The 27,542-nt window shown below is 54.7% G+C and overlaps 5 protein-coding genes across 5 annotated transcripts; 2 read left to right on the top strand and 3 right to left on the bottom strand.

The window, feature by feature from the left end:
* Positions 1 to 48: 48 nt before the first annotated feature.
* On the bottom strand, positions 49 to 4,942 carry ACET3X_001792 (uncharacterized protein; the record flags this gene model as incomplete). Its single annotated transcript, XM_069447123.1, has 4 exons — positions 49 to 322; positions 376 to 1,996; positions 2,053 to 4,161; positions 4,213 to 4,942. 4 exons carry the CDS (start codon positions 4,940 to 4,942, stop codon positions 49 to 51), a joined length of 4,734 nt encoding a protein of 1,577 aa, XP_069312034.1.
* Positions 4,943 to 8,435: 3,493 nt separating this feature from the next.
* On the bottom strand, positions 8,436 to 11,339 carry ACET3X_001793 (uncharacterized protein; the record flags this gene model as incomplete). The annotated part of the gene is made up of 2 exons (XM_069447124.1): positions 8,436 to 9,083; positions 9,129 to 11,339. 2 exons carry the CDS (start codon positions 11,337 to 11,339, stop codon positions 8,436 to 8,438), a joined length of 2,859 nt encoding a protein of 952 aa, XP_069312035.1.
* Positions 11,340 to 15,522: 4,183 nt separating this feature from the next.
* ACET3X_001794 (uncharacterized protein) lies at positions 15,523 to 17,463 on the top strand (the record flags this gene model as incomplete). The annotated part of the gene is made up of 6 exons (XM_069447125.1): positions 15,523 to 15,565; positions 15,654 to 15,776; positions 15,836 to 15,947; positions 15,998 to 16,202; positions 16,249 to 17,262; positions 17,326 to 17,463. 6 exons carry the CDS (start codon positions 15,523 to 15,525, stop codon positions 17,461 to 17,463), a joined length of 1,635 nt encoding a protein of 544 aa, XP_069312036.1.
* Positions 17,464 to 23,494: 6,031 nt separating this feature from the next.
* On the bottom strand, positions 23,495 to 25,488 carry ACET3X_001795 (uncharacterized protein). The gene is made up of 3 exons (XM_069447126.1): positions 25,340 to 25,488; positions 24,736 to 25,216; positions 23,495 to 24,643 (listed from the first exon to the last, which is right to left on the bottom strand). Exons 1-3 carry the CDS (start codon positions 25,413 to 25,415, stop codon positions 23,692 to 23,694), a joined length of 1,509 nt encoding a protein of 502 aa, XP_069312037.1. The 5' UTR covers positions 25,416 to 25,488; the 3' UTR covers positions 23,495 to 23,691.
* A 435-nt stretch (positions 25,489 to 25,923) lies between these two features.
* Positions 25,924 to 27,332, top strand: ACET3X_001796 (uncharacterized protein; the record flags this gene model as incomplete). Its single annotated transcript, XM_069447128.1, has 3 exons — positions 25,924 to 26,961; positions 27,013 to 27,078; positions 27,123 to 27,332. 3 exons carry the CDS (start codon positions 25,924 to 25,926, stop codon positions 27,330 to 27,332), a joined length of 1,314 nt encoding a protein of 437 aa, XP_069312038.1.
* Positions 27,333 to 27,542: the final 210 nt, after the last annotated feature.

Raw genomic sequence — 27,542 nt, forward strand, 5'->3', positions numbered from 1 at the left:
AAAGCCAAACGAGAGTTGAAAAACGAAAAGGCGGGACAAGCGTAGTGCTTATGCCTTCTCTGAGATCTCTTGGGCTGGTGGTGTGTTGGCACCGGTGATTGAAGCGTATCTTGCAGCCTCAACACCCTTGTCACCATCGGCGTTTGAGTTGCGGCTGCTACCAACGTGCGAAGGCTGGTCAAGCTTCTCCTCCTTGACAGCGCCCTTGTGTCCACCGACCTCCTTCTTGTCGGCCTTCTCCTTCTTGGGTTTGGGCATGCGGACGAGGTAGTACAAGGCGAGAGCGGCACCAACGTTGAAGATGATGTAGACCCAGAGGATACTGTGAAAGAGAGTTAGCAGGGTTTCATTCAAGCATGTAGAAGGTCGGCTTACCCAAAGTTACGCCACACGTCGGAGTAGTCGGAAGAGATACCTGAAAGGAAGACGTTGGTGTCCTCGATGGCACAGAATTCGCAGTTGCTCGTTGCTCCAGGGTTCCGCATCTTGCCGCCAGCAACCGCTGTCCAGTCTGCCATGTATTCACCGCAAGTTTGGTTCGGGCGAGGGTCGAAGTGGATCAGCTCATTCTCCGCACATTCCACTACACTGTTGGCAAGACCAACAGACAACATGCCAGACACCATGTAGGTGAAAGGCGAGACGCGGTACATGAAGATCCAGAAGCGAGGGAAGTCGGAAGGCTGGGCAAGGACACCACAGAAGATGAGGCAGAGCGAGAACATCAAGTTGGCTATGTTGCCACCAGTCTCAGCGGAGTCGATGCCAGCGATGACCATGTGCGTGAATGTCGAAGTGAAGAGCAAGAACATCCAGACGAAGAGGAAGAGCTGGAAGCCGCGGAGGGTGACGGAGTCGGTGTACTCTGCGTTCATGTACAGGCCGATGGGATAGTACCAGCAGAAGTAGATGAGCACAGCCATGAGCGAGTTCCAGGGAAGTTCGACAACAATGTTGGAGATCATGAATGCCTTCCAAGAGTAGGTCTTGGAAGGGCGCTCACGAACCTCGTACAAGGCACGCTGGGTGACAAAGTGAGGCATGATCTGCTGGACCAACTGACCGAAGATTGTAAGCAACATAAAGATACCGAACAGTTGGTTCTGGAGACCCGTCTGAGTGTTGGGCATCTGGAAGAGCGAGAAACCGATGAAGAGAGCGGAAAGAACACAGAGGAAGGTCTTGGAGTAGATATACGAGGGTGTGCGCCAGTATTGCTGGAAGACACGGACCATGGTCTCGCGGAGTTGGACTGGGAAAGGAGCGGCGAACTCGCGGAAGGCAGCCTTGTCCTCGCGTTTCTGAGCAGACATAGTACGCTGGAGAGCTTCAGCCTGGCCACGTTCCGACTTGAGTTCAGCGAGATGGCGCTTGACCTCACGGTACTCCTCAGAGTTGCGCCAGGTCTGGTGCCAGTCAATGTCTGTGTGCGAACCAGGAGCGGCACCAATGACCTCCAACATCCATTCGGCAGGGTTGGCGGCAGGCGGGCAAGGAGGACCACCGTTGCGGACAAAGTAGTCGACCAGAATCTTGGAGTTTTCACCAACCTCTCCGTAGTAGACGGTACGTCCACCACGGGCCAGGAACAAAAGACGATCGAAACGTTGGAACAACATGGCACTGGGCTGATGGATGGTGCAAAGAATAGCCTGGCCGTTCTTCTTCAGCTTGTCCAGGAGATCGAGGATAGCCCAAGATGTTTGAGAGTCCAGTCCAGAGGTGGGTTCGTCCAAGAAGAGAAGAAGAGCGGGCTTCGCAGCCAGTTCTACACCGATAGTAAGACGCTTGCGCTGCTCGACGTTGAGACCTTCACCAGGGACACCGACGACGGCGTCGGCGTATTCGGTCATTTCCAGAAGCTTGATAACCTCCTCGACGTACTCGACCTTCTCTTGACGAGGGACGTGCGCCGGCTGACGGAGAACGGCGGAGAAAGTAAGGGCTTCACGGACAGTCGAGGTAGAGAGATGGAGATCTTGCTGCTGAGCGTAACCTGGACATGACGTTAGCATATGGTCGCACAAAGGGGAATAGTACAGGAAGACATACCTGTCTTACGCTGGAAAGAGTCGTCACGAGGCTTGCCGTCGACCAACATTTGACCGGTGATGACACCCATAGTGGTACGTGTAGCCAAGCAGTCGAGAAGCGTCGTTTTACCAGCACCAGAGACACCCATGAGCGCAGTTAGAGTACCGGGCTTAACCCATCCGTCGACGTGGTCAAGGATACGGCGGGGCTCCTTCTTGATGGTGATGTCGTAGCAGACGTCCTCCCACTGGAAGATGGCAGTTTGGCGTTCGATAATGGCAATGTTGTCGGAATCATTCTGAGCAGCGACGTTGCGTCCGGGAACAGCGGCTTCGAGATCCTCTTCAGACTTGCTCTTGGGCGCAGGAAGCTTGTGGCCACGACGGAAGACAAGGACTTCACCCTTGGACTTCTTGGCGGTGATGAATTCAGTACCAACAAGGTAGACGAGCATGAGACCAATCATGAAGGCCCACATGATACCGAAGTTGCGCCACTTGTTCTTGGCGTAGTAGTTGAAGGCCGAGTTGATGTAATCGTCGCCATTGACGTACGGCTGTCCAGGAACAGATCCGATGGTCCTGCAAGCTTGCTGAGGGCCAGAGATGTCCTCGTAGCCAGCACCGAATGGGATGTACTCGTTGCACTCAAACTGCCTGTTGTGGAATTCGTTGACCATGAGGGCCTCGAAACCGTAACTGACAGGGTTGATGTAGCGGATCCACTTGGACCAACCCAGCATGTAGCTGGGAGGGATAGCGAAACCGGTGTACATGACAAGACCCAAGATGAGGATAGCGGCGGGTGCGAGAGCCTGGACAAGGGAACGGGACAGAGCAGCGATGGAACGGAAGAACATGGACATGACAAGCGTCAGTGTGAAGGAGATGAGGACGAAGAAGAAGAAGTTTCCGGGTTCACGTCGGAGGTTCGTCATGAAGTAGAGGACCAGGTTGAAAGTGATGGCGTTGACAATCTTGTACGGCATGTCGGTCAACATACTGGCAAAGGCCTCAGCGGATGGGTGGTACAAGGCGTAGCGCGAGTGCTTTTCGACAATGGGACGTTGGGCGTAAAGCGTCAGAATCTCGAGGGCGGAACCGAAGGCGTTCATCAGAATGGCGAAGAAGAGAAGAGCGGAGCGAGAGTAGAAACTTGAAGTGGTCGATGGGAGGTTGTAGAAGACGGACGAGATGATGAGGGCCATGATGGAGTTGGCGACGAGTTGGGTGACGGTGATACTGGGATCTGCCTTCAAGCGAACGAAACCTCTCCACAAGCAAAGCTTGACCTGCTGCGTGTACGAGAGTGTGTAAGGCGACGCCTCGCGCTGGCCCTTGGCCTTCTGAAGTTGGCGCGACTCCTTGAAGCGCTGGGCAGACTCGCCACCAATGGGGTATTTTTGCTCATAGGCTTCAATGTCCCGCAGGAGAGCTGCTCGCTCGGGAGACTCCGCCCAGCGCTGCGCGAACTCGTCAGGAGTGCGGGGAACACGGTTTTCGAAGCCCTCGCGGACGATGCGCTCCAAGGGGCTGGTCATGGAAGTCAAGAAATCGGCATCGGTTTGACGGTCGGGGCAGTGGAAGCCCATGTTGACGAAATACGCCTTGGCCTCGGTGGTCTTTCCGAAGAAGATCTGGCGACCCTCGTAGAGAACAAGTGCCTTGTCGAAGAGGTCGTAAGCAGCCTGAGGTGCCTGGTAGATGGCGACGCAGGCAGTGCTGCCGTTGATCTCAGTCTCCATGCGGAGGGTTTTGCAGAACTCGATGGCGTTTGCAGAGTCGAGACCTCTGGTGGAGTTGTCCCACGCTTGCAGGGGCGCTCTGCTGAGGGAGGCTTCGGCGATGGTGACACGCTTTCGCTCTCCTCCGGAGACACCACGGAGGAAGTCGTTACCGACACGGGTGTTGATGGTGTGAGAAATTCCGTACAAGGCCATGATGACATCGCGCTGGTGCTCGGCAAACTGCTGTACACTGACGCCACCAGGGATGTTCCTTGGGCGACGTGCCTGGGCAGCAAAGTAGAGCGTCTCTCCAACGGTCATCATGGGGAAATGAACATCGACTTCGGCAGTGTAGATGGCCTCACCGCGGTAGTTCTTGTTCATGAGCTCTGGGCTGACACCTGGTCATAGTCAGTAAAGGGGTTACCGTGTAATCTAAAGTGCAAACGTACCCTGGTAGTTGATGTGCGAGTTTTCGTCAACGAAGAAGCCGTGTGTCTCTCCGGTGATGGTCTTGAGGAAAGTTGAGCAACCAGATCCAGGAGGTCCAAGAACGACCAACATCTCGCCGGCCTCGACGAGACCATCGCAGTGTTGCAGAATGTTAATCTTGCGACCCTTGTCACCCATGACTTTCTTGATGAGCCCAGGTCCGTCGAGCCACACATTACCAACGCTCTTTTGGTAATCAGTGTCAGATCCGAAACCATGGACGTTGAGGTCGCGGAAAGAAACACCAGCAGTTCGTGTGGGCGGTGCATTCTCGTCGTTCAACTGGAGGTTGAGCATAGCCTTGGTCCATGCTCGTGCATTAAAGTGCTCGCCGTTGGGATCCAGCGAAGAATTTGGTGCTGCATTGAACGGGTTCTGGTTGGCTGAAGATTGGTGGCTTTGCGAGGTGAGTCGTCGGGCAAGTGCGTGAACGGCCTCTTCTCTCCTGGTAGTCTCGGCCGCTTCGTCGGCGTCATGTGTGTTGTAAGATCCATCCGGTTTGTCGGCATACTGGTTATTACTCCTTGGTGGAGAATTCTCGACAGCCGCTATGGTTGAGGCATCTGACTCGGCAGCTTGCTCGTTGTCGTTGTAGTGTGAAGGCCGCCTGCCACCCATCTCTGGTGGTGGAACGCCGCCGGATACAGCCTCCCGATCGTAGTTGGAGGTGAAATTGCCGACTAAGGACATGATGGGCGAGAGATCGCCGTTTGATGGCTAGTATTAGTCCAGTGTAAGGGAAACGGAAAGAAGGACAGGTATTAAAAAAGTAGTAGAGGTTGTATCGTAGGACAACAACAACCAGACCGGGGGAATCGAGCAGGGTAATAATAAAGGTAGGCGCAGCTAATGAGGACAGCCCAGAGGGGCCCCAGTAAAGGATTTGGCGGATTGAGGGCTTGGCTTGCGAACCGGAGACGGATGGCCTGCCTGCCCGGGGCGCTGGGCTTCGCTTGCAGCGAGAAGAGCTAGCGTATGCCTTCGGATACGGTGCGTACGACATCCAGCAGACTAACGGCCAATCAGCGCTGCGAGACTACGGTGACGTTAATTCGACTCATTACCATTTCCGCCACTGTCGTTTCGAGAACATGCACCGGACGAGTTGCGTCGCCGCGACGGACGATCGCCGTTTCCATGGGGCTCTGGTGTTGCACGCTGCCACGCCCAGGCATTGCGCTCCTGCTACCAGGGCCGTGGAATGTGCATACACGGTGCTCCATCTCTACAGCCTGTATACAGGGCCATGATCCGAGCTCGTTCGTCCGACGAGAAGCCGGTGCTTACTCTGAGGCCTAGCCAAGCATTCCCACCTCGCCAGCTGCCAGCCCATTTACCCTCTAAGATAAGCGAATGAGAAAGCGAGTTCCCGCCAGCGCCCCAAAAGGAAACACTCGTCTACAGGCGACCGTCTCAGTAACCGTAGCATGTATGCGCGCAGGTAGCCGAGTCACCGAGCAATACATATTTCTGACGTCTTTGACGCTGTGCACTCTTCCTATGCATGTCTGCGCATCGTCACGGGCAACGACTGCGTCTCTCAGCCCCTGTGTAAACAAACAACAGCTCCAGACACTTGCTGCAGCCTGGGCGGGCGGAGTTCGCGAGATTCAGGGTGAAGATTTGTGGAGACTGCCCCAAAGCGTTGCGTGGCATCTGCTCGGTGTTGGATATCTGGATCTGGTTCGACCTGCCGCTCGTGGCTACACCCTTCTAGCGCCATTCCTCGGCGGCGGATGTTGCTCGTTCCGGTACCACGGAAGATGGAACGGCCATTCAGCCCTACACGGCCACGTTCACTGACCCTGTCCGTCTTCAAAAGCTTCCGGTTCCCGTCGTGTCTGTCGACTTCTTCTACACAGTCGCTGACAATCCACTCGCCGGTTTCCATGGAGCGTTCGTTTGTTGATGCTGGGGCAGGGGTTCGCGGGACGATACGGTGGCAACGGGCGGATCTTGACTCTTCCGATGACCGGTCGTGGGTGCCTGATCCACCTCGATATGCCTCAAATGCCGTCAAATGTGCGCTCTATCAATGTGCGTGCTGACTCTACACACTCTTCCCCTCGAGCGTCTCGTTTGCCGTCCAATGATCGATTCAACACTTGGCCGCTAGACGTACCCCGAGCGGTGAGAATCTTACACCCTCCTACCAGTAGCAGTTGGCGTGTCACATACGCCCTCTGGGCACCACCAGTCCAAGATGATATGAGTACGGTCAGCAATTGGCGTGTTATGCCTTTACGTCTGCACCCGAAGACCACACTGTGATATTAACCGAGATCACAGCGCTTCTCGCGCTCGAGTCCTGATGGACGTGCAGCGATACAGATGGTGGGCGCTAGGCAGCAATCTGCGTAACATCCACCTGTTGCGCGACTCCCAAGGGCTTGGAGACGGATGAAAGAATCGGCGTCGTGGAACCCAAGCCGATGATTTTTGGCCGCACTTCGTCGCAATATCCAGAGATGGCAGGACAGATTCCGACAGAAGCAAGCTCGCGATATCTGTAGCCGAAAATGTTCGGTTGCGATTGCGTGTTCACTCTGACTGTCTGACAGATCCGTCGGGCCGACTGTCCCCATACGAACACTGACATTCTGGGTCATCCTGGGGTAGCGCTGACGAGCTTAATAGGACAGCGTTGCCTAGGTAATCATACGACTGTCAGATTCGCATCTTGCATCTTGAACCGATCACGAGACCTGTAATCGCGAATCCATAGTACATGCGCTCCATACACAACCATGTCCCAAAACCAACATCTTCACCATCCGCACCATCTCCAACACACACAAATCACAACTTCCCCTCCGCCCTCTTCTTCGCCGGCCTCAGTATACTCTGCTGACTCATACACGCCACGGCCCTCCCCTCGTTGTCCCATATCCACGCCTCGCCAAAACTCCGCCCTTGATCCGCAACCGGCGCCCTCAACTCTCTGAGCAGCCACCCATTCACATCCACCTTGTTCACAAAGATCCTCAATGAGAAATCCAGACTCGACGCTGCACTTATATCGTCAAACCAGCAATGATTGAATGATAGCGGCAAGAACGCAATAGCCGTGTCGACGAGAAAAGTCAGTGCGGTCATGTGATCGATGGGCTTGGGTAGGACTTCTTTGCTGCGGATCCAATCGGCGGTTGTACGTGACGAGGGAGGTAGGTCGTCTTGTGTATGCGGAAGCTCTTTTGCGTAGCCGTAAAGGTTCTGTGCGAAGATGCCATCTGGGCAGAGACGTTGGTCGTAGAAGTGTTTCAGCAGATTGAATCCTACCGCGTGCGTATCCAGCATTTTCTGCGATATTTTTCCTTGCGCGACAAGGGCAGAGTACACAGTAGAAGGCGTGGGACAATCCTTCCAGCTTGGATAGCCATTCAAAGGTGCTGGCGAGTACGCTAGTAGCAACGACGTCTCCGCGACCATGAAATCCGCAGTCGCAAGGAGACACACTCTCTTCCCTCCTCCTCCTTTCCCATCCCTTCCGGCATCAATAGTCTGACTTACTTCCACCTGCCGTGTCGCAAACGTCCTCGTCTGCCGTACTACCCGCACACTGGCCCGCAGAGGTCGGTCCGTAGATGCGGGACCCAGATAGTTTCCTTGCATAGAGTAGAGATGGTACCCGTCCGGTACCGTGAGCGATGCTGCTTTGCATGCCACGGCAATTGCGTACCCGCCGTATGCGATTTCCAGCGGATTCCCCATTTTCTGGGGCAGATTGATCATTTCGTATTCGTCTTTGCCTACTTCTTTCAGGGCGAGTTGCTCCGTGAAGGGCTTTTGGTTGGGGATGGATTGCTCGGCCATGGTTGGGAGATGTAGTTGGATGAAAGGTGGTTGAAATCTAAAGCGCAGGCGAAGGCGTCAAATCTAGCTTCAGATGTTTCGAGGACAACGACGAGATGGTAAAATGTCAGAGGCAAGCTTGTGATCAAGACAGACATGTCACGGCCGTGGCAGCTGAAAAGGCGTGGGAGCTGAAGAGGCGTGCCGCTAGCGTGCAGCGCCAACGTTAACCTCGGTAGGATTCAATGAATGCTCAGACACGCGATGCTTGACCCGAACGAAGGCATCGTTGCAAGTCATCACCAAATTGAGTAATAATCAAATCAAAGACACGAGCATAGTCTGTAGGATTGAAACAGGTCGTAAATATATGTGAACAAACTATACTACATCACCATATTCTCTTGGCAACCATCGCATACCGACTAACATGTCCAAAGCTCGTCCCCCTCTCCCTCTCCTCCTGCTCCTTCTTCCTACCCTTCTCGTCCCTCTCCCTCAACCGCTTCAGCGTTTCGGGATCGTCATCGTAAATCACCTTCCTCTTCTCCTCGTCCACATCCACAACGCCCCAGCCCCCGATCCTCTTGCCCCCAGTCTCGACGTTCATCTTCTCCCGCTCCTGCATGCCGTGGTAGCGATTGCGACTGATGGACAGTAGCAGCATACCGAGAATGAGTTTGAAAGCAAGGAAGACAAAGTAGCCGACGAGGAAGACAATGAGCATGGTCGAGCCGGCGATCAGATCGTCGAGGGTGTAGGACAAGGGGTGGTACCAGGCTTGGGAGGGAAGACCAGCACCAAAAGAGGAACGACCCAGAGCGCGGCGGAAGACGTGGTCGATATGCGCGAGAGCTGCGGTCGTCGTGGGGGACGAGGCGGGGTCCGAAGAGAGCGATGTCGTTGTTGTGTGCAGAGGGGGCGGCATATGCATGGCGATGAACATGTGGTAGGTCTGGATAGCAGCACGGATGAAGAGGCAGGACAGTGGTATGACTGGCAAGCCCAGGCGTCGTGTCAAGTCTGCATCAGCAAAGGCCTGTGGGTGTTAGCTAGATAGTACAGAGAGGGTGCGGCAGCTCACGTTGGAGTAATAGTCCTTGGCTAGAACGTCAAAGAACTTGCTATACACTTCCGGCTTGTACTGATTGAACTTGGTAATGTACGCGTGTTTCAGCCAGTCGACAAACATCTCGCTGCCCAATACCAGTAGAAACGGATTGAGCACCTGGGCAATGTACTTGGGGAAAATAGTAAAGCTCATGGGTATGATACTCGTGGCCTTGAATGGAGTCGCAGACGCATTCGTGGATCCAGTAAACATGGTCGTCCACGACGTCTCGCTGCTTTGGATACTGAGGCCGCCAACTTCGACGACGTTGCGCATTGCAATGATGAGAAGCATGAGCCAGAGCTGGAAGCGCTCTACAATGTCTGCACAGGTGATTTGGAAAAGATTCTCTTTCTCAAACTTCTTGAACACAGTGCCCTTGATCTCCACGAACTGATTGGACATGAGCAGTGTCAGGAGTGCATTGGAGTAGGAGTTGACAGCCACGTTCAGAGTGATGACCTGGTAGAAGAGCGCTGTAGCATGGGCGACCGTGTACACGAGTGCGAGGGCAAACATGCCGAGTGGTCGGAGAACCTTGCTCCTGCCGTCGGGATTGCGGTCCAGCGTCTCGCGGGAGAAGAGACACTCGAGCACATCCTGACCAACAGCCGAAAGCAGGCGGTCACACACCTCGAGGACGTTGTAGATGACATAGAGCTTGATGGCTGACTGGCCGCGAATGCCATGGTACATGCGGCTGGCGTCGAAGCGCATCAAGACAAAGCAGCTGGCGATGACCAGGAGGCCTTTCAGAATGTCTGCTTTGTGACTTGGCTGCAGCGTTGATGGCGTAGACTTGGTGCGCCGATGACGGAACCGGGAGTTGCGAGGCCGGCGCGCTCTGAGCTCATCCAGGTCTGGGAACTTGAAGGTCGTCGACAAGTGCTGATCCTTCCTTCCTGTAGTACTGGCTGGAGGAACAGTCGAGGACGACGGTTTGCGCGACATGGACGGAGCCACCTCGTCGACGGGCGTTGGCAGAGGCGTGGGGACATCGGTCTGCTTCCTGCGCTGCCAAAAGCGAGGAAGGCCATTGTACACAAAAGCCCAGAGGTCACGGAACTCTTTGACGATGACGGAACCCCACCATTTGACCAGGATAACAATGGCAAGCAGAAAGCGGAGGGGAAGGATGGTCAGAACATGCATCCATGCATCGAGACAGGCCAGAGCGCCGAAACCCAATATGCCCTCGATCTTCAGCGGGATCCTCAGGAAGTTGAGCAGCCGCTCGTACTTGATCTCGGACGACTCGTAGGGAAAGTCTGAAGTCGCCGGGCGGTATATGTACAGTGGCGAGGGGCGGCTTGCGGAGAGCTCGAGCGAGAGAAAGGTAGGCATCGACATGGGCGGCAGCGGGAGCGCAATGGGTGTCGGCGACACGTGCTCGCGCATCTCACGCGTCTCTTTGTGTCGGTCGTGGCCCTTTGATGTGCCGTCTCTGTGGTCCAGACTCGGCGGCGGAGGCACATGTCTGCCGTGTCGGCGGTCCTCTGTCTCCTGAGTCTGCGTGTGCGTGCGTGAGCGCGACCTGGACGTTGTTCTCCGTACGAGCGAGGGCGTAGTGACGGACCGTGAGCTGAGGGCTGGCCGGCCGTTGCGCAACTCGGCTGCAGATGTCTTGATCAGGACGACCTCCTTCTCCCGCCCCCGTGATCCCTTGTCTCTTCTGGCCTCGCCATTCAGCTCCACTGGCCGCTCCAACACGACGCCCAAGAGCTTGTTCTTGCCCTGTCCGTCCGCATTTTCCAGCGGCGCGACGTCTTCTAGTTCGTCCTCGAGAATTGGAGTCGCTGCCCGCACGGGGATGCTCGCGGGTTCGCTCGTGAGCTCCTGGACCTGGCGGGGACTGAGCTTGAGAATCTTGTCGTGCTCCGACACGCTGCTTCTTCTCCGCACATCTCCCGGCCGTTTGATAGGCCGTATCTTCTCGCTTGTGTCTGAGAGGATGGCCTCTTCGTGCACACTCGGCCGCCTGCTCGGGGCATTCGAGCTAATTGCACTGCTTGTCTCGGCCCTGGAGCCATTCGTCATGTTTTGTGGTGGTTCCTCGCTCCTGGCGTCATTGTTGCGGCGGGCGCCCGGGAGTGCCAGCTCGTCCGGCTCGGGCGTCGACGTGGGCGTGGGCAGGTGGCCCGTCGTGTGCAATTCAGCGCATGTCCGTGTGTCTGCCCCGTTCATGGCGTGCGGGGCTGGGGTTGCTGGTGGAGAGCATCGCGGGATGCTCGACTTTGTGCTGGGGAGGGTAGTCGCAACGTGTTGAAAGCTTGGGCATAGGGCTTAGTGCCTGCCGAACCGAGGAACCGGATCCCAGGCCAGCAACGTTGCGTCCTTACAGTGCAACGGCCCAGTCGAGTGAAGAGCGTCACAGGTACCGCATTGCGTTCCGCACCCAAGTAACAATGCGCAACGTCGTCGGCGACCCTGCAGCAGCCGCTTGGCGCCGTCAATGGCCGTGCATACCTAGGTGCTCACAGACCGCAAGACGGCGGCCGAGCATTGCGGAGGGACACCTCAGTGCGACTTGTACTTGGCCAGAGGAAAACACCACCGTTCTGGTAGGTCTCGAAAAGAGCCTCTAGAGCTGCCTCGGCTTGACCACCATCCTCAGTTTACTTGTAAATGTCTATGTGCGACAAGGCGTTCCGAGGCTGCTCTAGTTTCAGTTGGCATCATCTTCCTACTTTCACAGCCGCACAAGACTTATTCATTCCTAGGAGAATCGCGATTCGCACTGCTGCCTAGCACTCCAAGCTGGCTGTCGTGTTTTCTATGGCCTGCCACTCCAACTACGGATGATATCGAGTACAAATTGCCATCGTTCCATGTAGATTTCGGCAGGACCAGCATCTCCTGCACCCGTTCTTTGACATCGCGGCACACAAGTCGCGTATTCCTGCCGACAGACGGGAATAAGAACTTGGATGCTTTGAGCTCAGCTATTCTACACTGACCCAGACATGGTGCTCGTGTCGAAGGCAGCCAGCTGCACAGAGCCCCACCCAACCAGTGCATTCGATAACCGACCATGCATCCAGGCGTCCTGCAGGCTTGTTCCAGACGACGATTGTTGCTGCCTGGATAAACAACTCCAGCATTGGGAGCCGATCGACGAGCTGAGACTTTCTTCTGTTCCCAGCCGTACTACCACGAGCGCACTGTAGTTCCGCAAAAGCAAACCCACGCTTTCGCGACGACGCACCTGCGCCATGGCTGCTTAGCCTTGACCCTGTACACCGCTGTGCGAGAGACCACGTGGAATCTCAGTCCTGTAGAACGACAGCTGCATATACCGCAGGACGGCTGCATCTGTCTGACGCGACAGGCTACAAATCTTACTACACCTATAAAAAGCGATGTCGACTTGACGTCTGGCGTACCCATACCGACGCTGTATTTTTGGTATGAGGATACGAGTTTCGGGTAGTACCGCATATGCGGACAGGGATATCGCTGTGTGCATTGTCTGGTGGAGCTCGAAAGGTTGAAGGTGGTAGCACCCTTCTTGGGTGCAAGGACACCTAGTACTGCCATACCAGGCTGTCTTTCTTTTGCCGCGTCTTTACATGGACCGTCCGGCACAGTACCGAAATCTGCATGGAGAGATACCGACCCGAAAATGTAGTCTTCGCTTCAATGCCGAATTTGCCGATTGTTCACCGGAGTTGAAGATACACAAGAAGCACACCCACCAGCCCTTTCACCTCTAATACAACGACAAGCATAAACCTTCCTTGTGCAGACAATGCAGCCCGTTGTAGTACAGAACTCACCCGCTCGCCCCGAGCTCGTGTTTGCCAGGATGTCCATAGATTGCGTGCATGAAGTGCAGGTTGTGTATCCAAGCAATATAGGAGCTGCGAGAGAATTTTCGTGAGGCTTTTCGGTCAGACTCACCCAGCGTGATCAATTTCCTATTCGGATCCGGCGTAGAGCTCAATTCTCTTCTCCGCAACATGACGCCGGGGCTGCAGGACCACGTTTCGTGCGACGTTCTCTGGACGCTGCAGTCTCTCACGCCAGGTCCGTGCCCATGAGGTTGGTTCCGAAGGCGCTAATAGTAGGGAAAAGCACCGCTCGCACACTGAGCTGAGCTGGATGCATGGAAACAAGTGTTTCAGGGCTGGTGGGCAGTCTTGAGATGCGTGGTAGCGCCAGTAGAGTGCCGGAGCTTAAGGACATGACTACAGTACATGTGATGGCCAGTGGCTTGTTCGTGTTGGAGCCGAGTCCATAGGGATATGGTTCCAGCCAATTAGGGCCCGAGTGACTAACGACGCCATTCTGCAAGTTGATGCAATCCCATGTTAAGCGAGCATCGCAGAGGTAGCCCTTGGTGATGTCGATGTGTCTGGTAGACGATTCGACTGCGGGATCGCATATTCCCAAAGCTGGAACCCAAGAGAGCGGACAGTAGCGATCCTACCCGTCAGGCACCACTGCACTGGAGAGACACTGGCTTGTTTTCGCGGGTGCAAGACCAGCAACAGGGACCTGGGAACGGGTAGGCTCTGGTGGGAAGCCAACACACAGGGGCAGCGTAGGAGTTGCTGTGCCACATGGGCGCAGAAGGGCGCGCAAAGGGTGCCCTAGCATCGAGGACCTGACACAAGGCGTCATGCTCGAGGAGATGAGCTACAGCCGCAGACGGCGGCAGACTTGGTTAGGAGGGCACTACGAGGCTGAACAAGTCCACATGGCTGCAGGCGACACGCAGTAGTCGCGTAGAATGGTGTCCACACTGCTGCAGGTCGGCAGGAGCGGAAGTCTTCTAGAACGCGACCTCTTTAGCCTGGTGTGGGCTCAGCCGAAACTCTGTACTACGCGCCCACTACAGAGACATGCAACGACTGCAGCGGCGCGCATCCGCGGAGGAGTCTCGCCTGTGCCTGTTGTGCTGGGCTGTTGTGCAACACTCGCGAATGGGATTGGGTGTTGGGTGCGGGACGGTTGTAGGCAGGGATGCATGCATGGCGACTCAGAAATTCCCGAGAGAGCCACGGTGTAGTTGTGGTGGTGTCAAGGGGAACGAGAGTTGGCCAAGTAGGAGATGCAGCTGGTGATTAGTGACAGGGGGTGTATGTGGAGGACTAGTGCAGGTCCCTGGGGAAGGCACGAAAAGGACGGGCCAAGGCAAGGACGTCTGGGTCAAGACGAGTGAAGGTTTGCCTAGCCAACACGGCTCCGGGAATACAATGTGGGCGCCAACCCGTCGAGCTCGGCGTGCGAGCATTGGCTCTGCAGTGTGCTCGTGGGCGCTACCAGGTGGTGGAGCGACTTGCTGTCTTTACCTCTCGTCAAAAAACCGCGAAGGATGCCAAAGCAATTCCGCTCCAGCGCGGGTGTGAGTACCGGCCGCTGGTTTGCTGCAGAGGTGGTCGCCCGTCGCACGGCTCTACGTTGTTAGTAGAAGAAAGCGGGTCTTGGGGGAGAAGAAACCAAGGGAGAAAAGGCCAATCGGCGCCGGCTCCGGGAGCGATCGCTGGTCTTATCGACGACGACGACGACGACGACAAAGGGTCTGGAAAGGTCAATATCGGCGAGACAGCTGTCGCCTACCAGCTTTGATATGTGGCGGTTGCAGGAGGAAGGAAACGACAACGACTCCCGAGCTAGGCCAGTGCTATGATTGCGCGGCGTCGGGCGTGTGGTTGAAGATGTGTTTCACGATGAGCCCGGGCGTAGCGCAGATCAGACGGGAGCAGGACGACGTCTCGCTGAACCCCGGAAACCTTGGGACTATGACGGCTCAGATAGAGTGTCCCGTGACCGCTGGCCGTGGGTAAGCTGCACATGGCATTCCGGGTGCATGCGGCCGAGTGCGCAAATCTCACACGGCACGCCAGACATGTCTAGACAGAGACACGCAGATGCAGATGGCAGTCCTGTGCAGATGGTGCGGCCAGGCCTCGTGGGTGGGCGTTGTGCTGTGGCTGACGCATGACTAGCGGAGGCTCGACGCTTGCCTGGAAGCTGCTGTGGTCGTCGCTGAGGGCCCAGTCGACGTGCAAGGATGCGACTCAAAACGTGTAACCCATGCATTTCCTGCCCACTAGTCCCGCCGACACTAGGCCGTCTTGGGCTACGCCGGCGAAACGTGCCTCTTCAATCCTGTCGGGCCCTCCTTTCACCTCTGCTTTGCTTCCATCTCACGTCGGCTGCCACTTGCTTCTGCCTTAATAATCCCCGACTACCCGCCCCGTCCTCGCCAGCCCTCCAGACGACGCCCGCAACCACGACGCCGTCCCCACCGCCGTTCCCACCACCAGGCCGTCCAAGCACCTACGGCCTCGTCCATCTGCCGCCTGATGCATTACTAGACACGCATTCCCATTCCTCAGGCAATCTGCCATTGTAGCCTCCCATGGGTCAGAGCAACGGCAAGCCCGTCGTCTTCACCGACCAAGGTGCGTCCCCACGCCGTCGTCCACGGGCCTCGGAGCCGCAAAGGTGGAAGAGATGGAATAACGAACACGGTCACTAACACGCTTGCAGTAAACCTCAACCACTTCCGATTGCTGCGAGTTGTTGGCAAGGGCGCGTTCGGCAAGGTGCGCATCGTCGAGCGGAAAGACACGGGCCTCACATTTGCGCTCAAGTACATACGGAAAGATGAAGGCATGTACTCCAGGTGCGACTGCACACTAGCAGGGACCGGTGCTGACGTTGTGCGACAGTGGTACGCTCCGAGAGTGTCCGCAACATCATTCGCGAGCGGCGCATGCTCGAGCATCTGAACCACCCCTTCCTCTGCAACCTGCGCTACAGCTTCCAGGACATCGAATATCTGTATGTCTTCCGCCCTGTTGTTCAGCTGCGTGTAAAGCTGACGAGACCAGATACATTGTGGTTGACCTAATGAACGGCGGCGATCTGCGCTTCCACATCTCGCGGAAGACGTTTACCGAAGAGGCAGTGCGCTTTTGGATCGCCCAGCTGGGCTGCGCCGTGCGCTACATCCACCAGCAAGGCATTGTGCACAGGGACATCAAGCCAGACAACGTGCTCTTGGATTCCGAGGGCCACGTCCATCTCGCAGACTTTGTATGCTCGATCCCACCCACGTGCCAGCTGTCACTAACATTCCCAGAACGTCGCCTCCGACTTCACGCCCAACAAGCCGCTGACGAGCAAGTCTGGCACGCTCGCCTACCTGGCCCCCGAAGTGTACGAAGGCAAGGGATACTCGTGCGAAGTCGACTGGTGGTCCCTGGGTGTGCTCTTCTACGAATGCATCTACAACAAGCGGCCCTTTGAGGCCAGCAGCCATGACTCGCTCGCCGCCAAGATCTCAAAGGGAGAGCCCACGTATCCCGTCACCAGCCCGCCCGTGTCCATGCCCTGCCTGCATGCCATCAGCTCGCTGCTCGAGAAGAACCGGAAGAAGCGCATAGGCGCCATTGGTTTCGAGTCGTTTACAGACAACCCCTTCTTCCGCCCCCTCGATTTTGTCGCGCTGGAGCGGAAGGAGATCCCGCCCGTCTTTATCCCGTCGAGCGACAAGACCAACTTTGACGCGACCTACGATCTGGAAGAGTTGTTGCTTGAGGAGGCACCGCTTGAGGCGAGAGCGCGCAGACAGAAGCCCAGAGAAGCGCTCAAGGACGATGCGACCGAGCAGGAGATACGGGCCGAGGAGCTGCACCGGATGATCGAGACGTTGTTTGAGCCCTTCAACTACACCACGGCTGCAGACCAACGGCCCCCGGCTGCTGTAGCAGTGGCAGACCCCCAAGACTCGGTCGGCGGCTCAAGAGCGAGCAATACAAGCCAACCGGACAACGCTCCCGCTTGTCCAACTGGGCAGGTAGATCCGTGGGGGCGCCCAGTCGCGCCGAACAACAGATCTCAGGATGGCGACCTCCACCCTACCCGCTCGGGTACTACCGCACGATCAACGCAGTCGCCCAACGGCAGCCCTCCGCTTGCCACCAACATCCTCAACCAAACCGCCAACACCGGCTCACCTACATCGCAGCGTGGTGAGCATGTCGACTATTTCCCCCACGACGGCTCCGAGGTTCCGACGCCCTCCTTCTCCCGCCCTATGAACAACCGCCAGCGCGGATCGCAGCGCAGCATCAGCACAACCGGCGGCGTACAGGTAGTTCTCAATGAGCATGGCTCTTGGACTGAGATGGCTAACCAGAGTTCTGCCCTTGTACAGAAAGACGGCCACACTGAGAAACCGTCCGGCATGCTCGGCTTCCTCAGTCGCAAAAAGGGCCGCGACAGGAGTCCCAAGGCAAAGGAGCGCGGCGTGCTGGGAAAAGAGGGCGCCCGAGTCATCATCAGTAACACTTGAAAACCTCGTCTTTTGCCACTTTTCACGCCCCTTGACAACGCCGCCGCCCACGAGTTCCCTTCAGTAAATGTTTTCCCTGGTCCAGGTCCCTCTCTCCTGCGTGGCGTTTCTGGCGTTGGGCTTTTCATGCCACCCTCCCGGCTCTGCGACGCCTGAAATGTCGTCGCTTCTCCTTATACACCGCATCAAATTTGCATGTTCCACCACCCTGGGAAAGGTGTGCGAGACGGGCGTTGTTGGTTACGTCGTTTTTTATTTATTTCTACATTAAAGAGTGTTGGTATGATGAGGCAGAGAGCTTCCTCTGCTAGCAGCACGATGTTAGAGAAACATAGAATGAGGAAAAGAAGAAGAAAGACCAGGCGGCTTCCCTGAGAGGAGCACGACGACGAGGGAGCTGCGCCATTGTACATTTGTATGTGTGGATATAGCAATGTTTTGGACGCGGAACGCATGAGCATGCATGCCTTTGTCTGCGCGAGTTCTACGAGTATGAACTACGTGGGGAAGATGAGGACTGACTTTATTTATGGTAATTGTTTCGAGACGTTAAATACCCATCTTTTTCACTCTTGAAACTCGCGCTTTTCTACTCTACTACGGCTTCGTTCTTTCCCTTTGCCTTTGCCTTTGTTGGCCGCCCTCGCTTCGCAGCTTCTGACGTGTCTAGTGAAATTGTCTCTGCGCTTCCATTCCTTGTTCGGCGTTGGACACCCAGGAACAGTGCACCAGGAACGCTTGAGAGAGCGGAAAAACTCTGCGTGCACGGTGTGCTCGTGGCGCTCTAGATCTGCTCTTACGCCGAACGGCCGTGCGCAAATGTCGCACACGTAGCGGAGATGGTGTATGCGGTTGTAGTGTTTCCTGGAGAGAGATTGGGTTAGTATGTGTTTTGGTGATGGTAATATTTGAGATGGACTGGAGTGGGTGTAGACAAGGTTTGTATCACACACATGGAAGCTGTCTTGCGACATGGGGGAAATACATACTTCTGGCGACCTGCAGTGCTGAACAATTGCCCGCACGTTTGACATTCAAGATTGTTTTCTGTAGCATTCCGGGAGCTGGCCGGTGATGCTGTTGCGATGGATGGGGTTGTGATGGCTGATTCTGGCGATGTAGCATGCGTGGTGTTTGTAGCCGTTGACGCAAAACTCGACTCGGTCTTTGCAGAACCAGGCGTAGACTTGCTTGATTGTGGAGACGACGATTTGGGCATCAGCGTGCGTTGTTTGGCACGTCGTTTTTGGCTCGAGCGGTCGTCCTGACTCTTGCTCTGGTCATTGCGCAGTTCAGCTTTTCCGCTGCCGGTTTCCAGAGGGTGGAGATCGAGGACTGCAACTCTCTTGCGGGGCGCCAGGTTAGAAGCAGGTGGTGGAGAGAAAGCACGACTTGTGCCTGCTAGTCGAGGAGTTGGCGAGGAGCTAGAGGTTGTGTCTATGTCCATCTTATCGTGCTCATCGGTGGTCTTTGAGTGGTCGGTTTGCCGTTGGATTTCTGGATCCACCTGGTTTCGTGTGTCTCTCAATGGCCATGCGGTTGCTCCCTGTTCCACGTCGATGGATGTCTTATTGCTGTTCGGCGTTGGCTCTCGAACATGCAGTTCATCGGCATTTGCGGACGTAGCTATAGAACTCATCTCCATATCCGATGTTCCTGATCTTAGAGGAAGCGGGATGAGACTGCGATCGCACTGCCTATCGGAATCCGGGGGATACGGCGTCTGATCCGGGTCCATGTCTGGTCTTTTAGATGGACCAGCACGAGATGGATAGTAAACTGGGTTCAGGTGGAGTTCAACATCAAATGGATTGACATAAGCTGGAATAGGCTGTTGGATGCTTAGCACTCCTAGATCGCTAGTGCTTCCAATATTGGCATGAGCAAGAAGCTTATTTGACGGTTGTACTAAAGAAACATCATTAGTGAAAGCTCAAGAACAACCGGGGTCAAAACTCACTTCGCCCAATAGGTGAACTCTCTTGCTCTACGCTCCTACTGTAATCGACAAACTGCTCTGGGTTGCTATATCTATCCGGTCCTGCAAAGTCGGATTTCTCCGCAGATGCGAGCTCTTGTGGCTGCCGTAACAATGCTGCATATCTTGAAAATGTAGCAGTGGCGCCGGCTTCGACTGGAACCAGATCACCATCTAGCTCTGATGTTATTCTTGGCTCGGTCCGTTCGTATCTGTGCTTCTGTTGACTACATGTCGTGTCAAGCTCCGAAGGCTTCTCCACATCACCTGCACTCCGTTTTCTTCCCGACCTCCTCTTTCTCCAGAAGAAGAAACATCCTGCCCCAATCAAGACAACAAAGCATACAATTGAGACACTGATACCAATCAAGACAGCGGGGCTGTCGGTCGCAGATGAGGCTCGTTTGTTACGCGAAGGCGCAGTATGCAACATTGTGGAGCGGACAGCGAAGGCAATGGGGGCCATCTTGACTGTAAGGGTACCTATGGTAGTAATGGAAAGTTATTTCGGGTCAGCAGAAAGCAAGAGATGCTATAATTATGGGATTAACGGGCAACAGCGAGGCTGAGTGAGGCACACTCATGTGCTGGAGCGGAGCCAATCACACGTGCAGATGGCGTCACCTCGAGGGACTCTATCTTGTGCATCATGCGAATGCACTCTTCCCTCATAGTATCAGGAAGCAGACTCTGTATACGCTCGCTGATTGGCACAAAGCAAGAGATACCGTACATCCGCGTCGCCGCTGTGAAAAGTCGTCCTATCATATAGTTCCAGAGACACACAACTTTTCCGTACAGTCCTGCGAAGGGCAACCCACCGATGCACGTATGCTTCGACCGGGCTATCGTAAAGTACCGAGTCACCATTGGTTCGAGTGAGAGTCCTCCAAAACACCCGGTCTGCCTCACATTGCCACATCTCGATCATGTTCCCACGCTTGACTCGGCTGTTTCCAGTGTCTGTTGTCCCCCTCATGCTTTTTCATGCTTGCATCATGTTCTGAATTGGCTTTCGCGACAGCCCTCTTGCAACGCTCTACATGTCTCGTGAAGTTATCTTTCCGGGCATACACCTTTCCCGGGGCCATGCAGCCGACATTTGTGCACTGAAACAAGTTCTGAGAAGGGATCTGCATATCATCTCGATGAACGCTGTTTTCATGACGTCGAAGGTCGGTGCAGAGCCCAAACTTTGCTTTACAGATTTCGCAAACGTACCGTAGATCGTGTTTACGATTCTGGTGATTTCTGAAAGAATATATGATTAGTACAACACGCAAAGGATAAACACGGCCTATCGCCAAGGAGAACATACCTCCTGAGACCTGGGGTTCGGAAACCTAAATGGCAGACAGGGCACGAGTACAACAAACTTGTATTTGCTTCTGTCGATGTTGAGAGAGAGTTTGGAGTTTGTGCTTTCCCTGAAGCACGTGTTGACGATGAGTGTGAAAATACACGTGAAGTAAGTGGAACCAGATTGCCTTTTGCCCGTTCAGAACCGCTCGGTGACCAAATGACCAGATCATCGGAGCATGTGTCTCTCGAAGACTGCTCTGTTGGTAGATCTGCGTCGTACTTGATACGCTTGTAGGCGCTAGGCTCGTTTGCGCGGCGACCATTGTCTTTAGATGGTAACAATACTACCAGTGTTGTTGTAATGGACGAGACATCCTTCACTGCAAGATCTAATTCATCAGATCTCAAAGCATGTATTGCAGGCTGCGAAGACTCCGAATCTCCAAATTGTAGCGCTGGTGAGACGCCTCCATGATCGAATGTCACCAAAGGTGCCTCCATGGTCGAAGTGCTTTCCAAGTCATTCATTTGTGACCCATAAAGCTCAATGGGGTTTTTGAGGCTTGTAGACCCCAAGGTAGGTGCAGTAGAACATGGGTAGTTCCTTGAACCCCGTTCTGGTTCAGCTCCAGATATGCTTGATAAGTGAGGGAAAATGACTGGATTAGGCTGGTACTCCAAGTTCCAAGGGTTGATGGTAGTGGTACTCTCAGCCTTTCTCAGTGAACTTTCGCCAGGTGTACTTGCTGAATGAGTGAAACCGTGCTGGAAGCCTGTCGTCTGCTGGTTGTTGCCAAAGTCGGCACACGAAGTGCGTGGTTGGCCTCCAAGAACTGAACGCGAGGCTATCCGATCTCCCTTGCTACTGATTCTGTATTCTTCAGGTCCATAAATGACTGTGTCAGTTTTGATACATTCGGAAGGTATTGGACTCATGGTTTCCCTAGATGTGGATGACTGAGACAATCCTATCGTAGGTCGTCTTTCATTCCTTCGTGCTGGATATACCTCGCCCCTCGCAGCAGCCTCTTGCGCCTTACGTTGTGACTCCAGCTTTCCTGGTCTTCCACGTTTCTTTTTAATCACCGGCGTAATGGATGAAGCTATCGTGGGTGTATAGATTGGACCAGCAGACAGAAACTCGTCTGGACTCGAATGATGCTGGTAGATTGCAAATGGGCTTTTGTTGTCGTTATCCCAATAGGCACCGGGAGATCCATGCCAGCATGGTTCTTCTTCGTGGTATGAAGCACGCGGATCTAGGGCAGATTCGACATCATCGAACAGTTCTTTCTGTAGGCCCCAAGCGGAAAAACCCTTAGCATCTTGGAAGCGCCTCTTCTGGGCAGGTAAAATACACGCTGGAGTCGTTTTCGCATCTGATCTTTGTCCTGTATCGTAATCAGCTTTAGAATCATTATAGTTCCCATGGCATTACCATCGTATGTAGGTACAGTGTTCAGAAAAGAAGTATCTTCGATCCCTTGGATTCGCTTTGTATCTGCTATTGTCTTTTCCAATTCCCCAAGAGAATCCGCACGCTGCTGGAGCGAAGATATGCTATCCGATGGTGCCTCCCAACATGGTATCGGTTCGGAGGCGTTTTTCTTATCGTCAGGCACTATTCGTTTGTCGATCATCCCATCTCTGAGCGTTTGTGTTCGACCAGTTCCAGGTCTCAACGCAGAAGATGTCGCGATACGTAGATCCACCTGGCTCCCTGGATGAACAATTTCAGGGTAAGCCTCTTCCCCATAGTGACCCTCTTTGGGGTAGTGAGCTTCACCTAAGAACTCTGGCGATAGAAGCTGCCACTTTTGAACCGCGTTATGATCATTCTCTATATCCTGTAACTTGACAACCTGTCTCAAGGATCTTGACTTGCCTGTATAGGAGAAGAGAGAGAGGAGGAGGATGAAAAGGAGTAGACCGGAGACGGATCCTAGGACTAGTCCCGCGATTACCCCATCATTGAGACCATTACCAGTAGTAGAGCGTGACGCCAGAGGTTCAAAAGAACCAGTGGCCGTGTATACGACTGCCATGATGTTGTGTTATTGGTACGTGGTTCCTTGAATTCAGCTGCCGCTCTTATAACAAGGCCGAATAGAGCTGGAGGTATATGATCGAAGGATTGACAATCGTCACAAAGAACCGACAGGTAGAATTTGCGCGAAGAGCCAGCCACGCTTGTGATAGTGCCAGCAGTTGGATTTTATGCAACTTCGGATAAGGCTGAAAGACGCCGGAGGCATACTGATTCTGTCGAGGGTTATGATTGGATAATCCACATATCGCTGTACTTTAGCCAGCCTTGCTGCATCTGATACGAATCACATGCCTCCCAGCCGCTCCGTCAAAGCCACCAATGTTTTTTCCCGACATCTCGTCTTCCAAGCTTCGCGATCCATATACGGCTGGGCTGCTTTGGGGAGACATTGTACACACCCGTGCGCAACAGGCAGATGGACAAATAATAGAGACTTTGGCCGTGTCAGACCGAGACAGGGCTGGCATTTTGACCTAGAGGAAAGCTGTTGGGTTGTTCATGTTGCAGATACCTGGAGTAAGATGAGTGAGGAAGAGAGATGACGATATTCACTAGCTGCTTCCGGGTGAAGCCGATCCACTTTACCGGTGCAGGGTACAGAGCTGACACAGATATGACCTTCCAGACACTCCACTACGCAACATCCGGACAGACTCAGTAGACTTGATGACGTTTGGCCAGCTTCATAGCTGGATATGTATGCGCATTATCATAGTTTCCACGCCGCGGTCATCTATCACAATCTAAGCACCCCACAGAACGGTTTACGGCATCATCGTTGAAGCTGAAGAAACTGAACTTTGGGTATCGAATATGAACGCCGTCTTTTCGCCCAGCCTCTCTGAACACGAGTGTAAACTCCCACAACCTAGCAAGGAAATCAATCAAGCTCTTCCTCCTAATGAGGCTTGATGTTGGACCTGGCCAGCCACAGGGCCACGCTCTCCTTGGCAACCTCGCTGCCCCATACACCGTCCGCTCCTCCCCGTCGCCATTCTTCGCCAGATATGTCTTCTCCACCACCTCGTGTGGCCTCGCCAAGCAGCACCTCCAGGTCGCGCTTCTGGCTAGACAGCCAGCGCTTGAAGAAGGTCACGGGGTCCTTGGACATGCTGGTGAAGAAGGCGTGCTTTGCCTTTGATTGGCCAATCGCCCCCATCAGCAGTACGAGCTGCTCGTCGATCTTCTGAATCTCTTGGAGGGTCTGTATGCTGTCTGGCCGGCGTAGGATATCTTGGAAGAGTGGCTGCATCGGGTCTTCGAGTGCGACCTGGACGTCGTATACGGTCGGTTCGGAAGGGGTCTTGCCCGAATCGGCAGCGGGTGAGATGTAGTCTTTGTCTACGCGAATGGTGTACTGGAGCTGAATAGGTGGGAGGGTCGTGAGATGTTGTTTGATGAGCTGAGGCAGGTTCGGGAAGAAGAAATGGTCTTGGCCACCGAAGAGAGCCTTCAGCCTGGCGTCGCATGCAAACTTGCGCTCATCGTCTTCTTGCTGTAGGTGTTGTGACCTCGCGTATTCCCAGATGCCCATGAGCACACCAGCGCGGTCCTCCTCGTCGGTGTCGAGCAACTCGGCGAGGGGTTTGCTCAGGCGGAAGACCTCGGGGTTTTGGTAGCGCTGCAGGTTGATGGTGATGTTGATGTTCTCGTCGCCCTTGCGCTCGAATTCGAGTTCGCTGAAGTTGGCCTCCTTGGCAGTAGGATTCTCGGGTCGCTTCCACTCGATTTGCGTAAAGTTGTCGGGCTGTAAGCTCTTGGCGCGGTCGAAGTCGATGTTGATGGATGTAAAGTAGTGCGAGAACAGCTTCGGTTTCGCGGCTGGCTTTTTCTCCGCTCCGTCTTCGTCCCTGGTACTGGTTAGTGTTCGTACTGAGATGTGTATGCGATTGGCAAGCTCTCGAACTAGCGCTACCGCGATAGAAAAGTTGAGCAGACATACATCGCATCGCCGTCCTTGTCATCGTCGTCATCCTCCTCGAGACCCTCGTCGCCCTCTTCGTCGAGCAGGCGCCCTTGGATCTTGACACGGTACGTCGCGTTGTTCTCGCTCTCAAAGTCAAACGCATCCGCGTCGATGCCGCTGCTCTGCCAGGGCTGGTTCTCGGCGGTGTTGGATATCCATATGCGCATGGTGCCGTAGCGCGATGCGCGCGAATGGTGCTTCGAGTCCATGACGTCCAGCTTCTTGCGCATCATAGTTGCGTCCAGCGTGCGCTCGACCTCGCGCAATTCCTTGTAGCGCGCGACGGCGTCGCCAATGCACACGTCCTCGACGCCCTCGGGGATGTTCTTGTCGGTCGGGTTTTTTGCGATTCGGCGCATCTTCTCGCGGCGCTCGGCTTCGGCACGCTGCGACGCCTGCATGTTGGCCGTGTTGTACTGCGGTTGCGTAGCCGGGTGCGGCGGATGGACAATGGGGCCTGGGTTGCGGAACAAGTGAGCGAGGTCGTTCCTACTAATCATCGTCTTTTACGGAGAGTATGCGCAGGCGGTCGGTGCAGGCGGACGTGTCGTGGGCGCTGTGGTTGACAATTGGGACTTACCTGGTCGTCGGGAAGGCGTAGCTGCATTGTGCTGTTGCGGATAATTATATCCCCGTGCCTGATAGTTCGGCTGCATGTTGGAAGGTGTGCGAAAATGAACGGCAGCAAAATTCGCGATGAAAGCGCGTCAGTGGAGATGGAAGGTGGATAGGATGGTAACTTCTCTGGAGACGCGTCAAGGTTTAGGTACGTACTACATGCACGGATACTCTAGCTTCCCCTATAGCCATGCGGGGCACCACCCCCACCCAGCCCTCGACTGCACAAGCTTTTCCATCCATTTCCAGCCTCATCAACATCAGGGCTCCTCGTGTCATGTGTGTCGATAGCTGCTGACAGGTGATTTCTGCTGCTATGAGAGTTCAGTTCCATTCACTGCTCCAGCATCGCTCTTGGCACCTGTCGACGCTCGTGCAGTGAAGCGATCTAGCATTCCCTGGGGTTATCTAAGCGTCATTGCCGCTGTTCCTGCTTCTTCCTCTTCCTATCCTTTTTCTCCAGTCATCTTTGTCAGCTCGCAGCCCATCGACCCTAAGCATATAGCCTCCAGTGTGAATGAAGAGAGGGAGAGCATGCCGGACAAGATGTTACCCAAGACACTGAAGAAGATAATCAACGTCCGCTTACCGAACGAGCCGTCGTCAACACTCTGGGATATCGCGATCAAAGACGGGAAAATAGCCTCAATAGACAACCATAGCAACTGCCAGGGTGGCCACGACGAGGACACGCTGGATGGAGGCAACCGTCTCATAGCGCCGTCGCTGTGCCACGCTCACATCCACCTCGACAAATGCTTTCTCCTCCAAGACCCTAAATTCGGCGACCTGCAGATCCAGAGCGGCGACTTCAAGGAGGCTATGGAGATGACAGGCAAGGCAAAGTCGAGGTTTGAGGAAGATGACCTCCTGAGACGGGGCACGCGCCTCATTGAAGAGAGTATTCAACATGGTGTAACTGCCATGCGAGCCTTTGTAGAAGTGGACGGTGTGGTGAAGATGAAGTGCTTGGACGCGGGTCTCAAGTTGAAAGAGATGTTCAAGGATCGGTGCGAGGTGCAGATATGCGCGTTCGCCCAGCTGCCGCTCTTGTCTGGTCAGGACGGGGGCGAGGAGGTGAGAAAGCTCATGACCGACGCGGCCTCGTTTGGGCAAGTAGATGTGCTTGGGAGCACGCCGTACGTTGAGGGCGACGAGCAAAAGTCTCTAGACAATGTTAAATGGATCACGCAGTTAGCTCTGAAGCACGGGAAGCATCTCGATCTCCATCTTGACTACTTTTTAGAAGAAGACAAAGAGCCTCTGGTCTGGAGTGCTCTAGACGTCATCAGAGAGCTAGAATGGAACCAAAAAGGGGGGAGCAGACAGATCACCTTGGGCCACTGCACAAGATTGACAAGGTTCCGGAACGACGAGTGGACGCATCTGAGACAGCAAGTAGGCAGCCTGCCCATCTCTTTTGTGGGCCTGCCGACTTCCGATCTGTTCATGATGCGGACACCAGAGAACGTGCGTGGGACATTGCCAGTTGTCGAACTCATCAAAGAGTTTGGGTTTAATGCGGCGATTGCTGTGAACAACGTTGGCAATGCGTTTACGCCGTACGGAAACTGCGATCCCCTGGTAAGAGTTCACCCTCACATCATTCAGAGCGGTTGCTGACCTATAACTCAGGCTATCGCATCTCTCGGTGTCGGTCTGTACCAGGCTGGAACAAAGAAAGACGCCGAGATCCTATATGTAAGTAGCCGTCCGATCCGTCTCGACTATTCTCATTCATGCAGGAAACCGTGTCGGCTCGGGCAAAAGCCGCCATCGGCTGTGATTCCACGTCTCTTGCCCTAGAGCCTGGTCAGCCCGCCGACTTTGTGCTATTCGACCGAATGGACAGCGGTTGGCATTGCAGGAAAAGCGTGGTAGAGGTGGTTTACGATGCCGGCCATTTCCGCCAAACAGTCTTCAGAGGCCGCTTGATCACCCCGGAGGACACATGAACTTAGCGGAGCTTCGGCGGCCATTCAACGATACCGTACGAGTCACTGCAGGTGGCGCTAGAGGTCACAATACCATGACGTAACAGAACACCCCGGTACGTGTGCAAAGCTGCTCGACACGAACATTTTGAACCGAGTCCGTATCTGTGATTCAATGCAATCACTTGGATATGCTGGTTGGAACGAGATTGCGATGTTGTTGTTCTGTTG

Source organism: Alternaria dauci, chromosome 1 (genome assembly GCF_042100115.1).
Source record: "Alternaria dauci strain A2016 chromosome 1, whole genome shotgun sequence".
NCBI classification, from domain to species: Eukaryota; Fungi; Ascomycota; class Dothideomycetes; order Pleosporales; family Pleosporaceae; genus Alternaria; species Alternaria dauci.

What these genes read in the sequence shown, in the direction of transcription:
- ACET3X_001795 (XM_069447126.1), bottom strand. Translation starts at nt 25,415, where the DNA reads ATGCAGCCGAACTATCAGGCACGGGGATATAATTATCCGCAACAGCAC. An exon ending in TACGCCTTCCCGACGACCAG is followed by an intron (nt 25,217 to 25,339) that starts GTAAGTCCCAAT and finishes TCCGCAACCCAG; the next exon opens with GCCCCATTGTCCATCCGCCG. An exon ending in GACAAGGACGGCGATGCGAT is followed by an intron (nt 24,644 to 24,735) that starts GTATGTCTGCTC and finishes AACCAGTACCAG; the next exon opens with GGACGAAGACGGAGCGGAGA.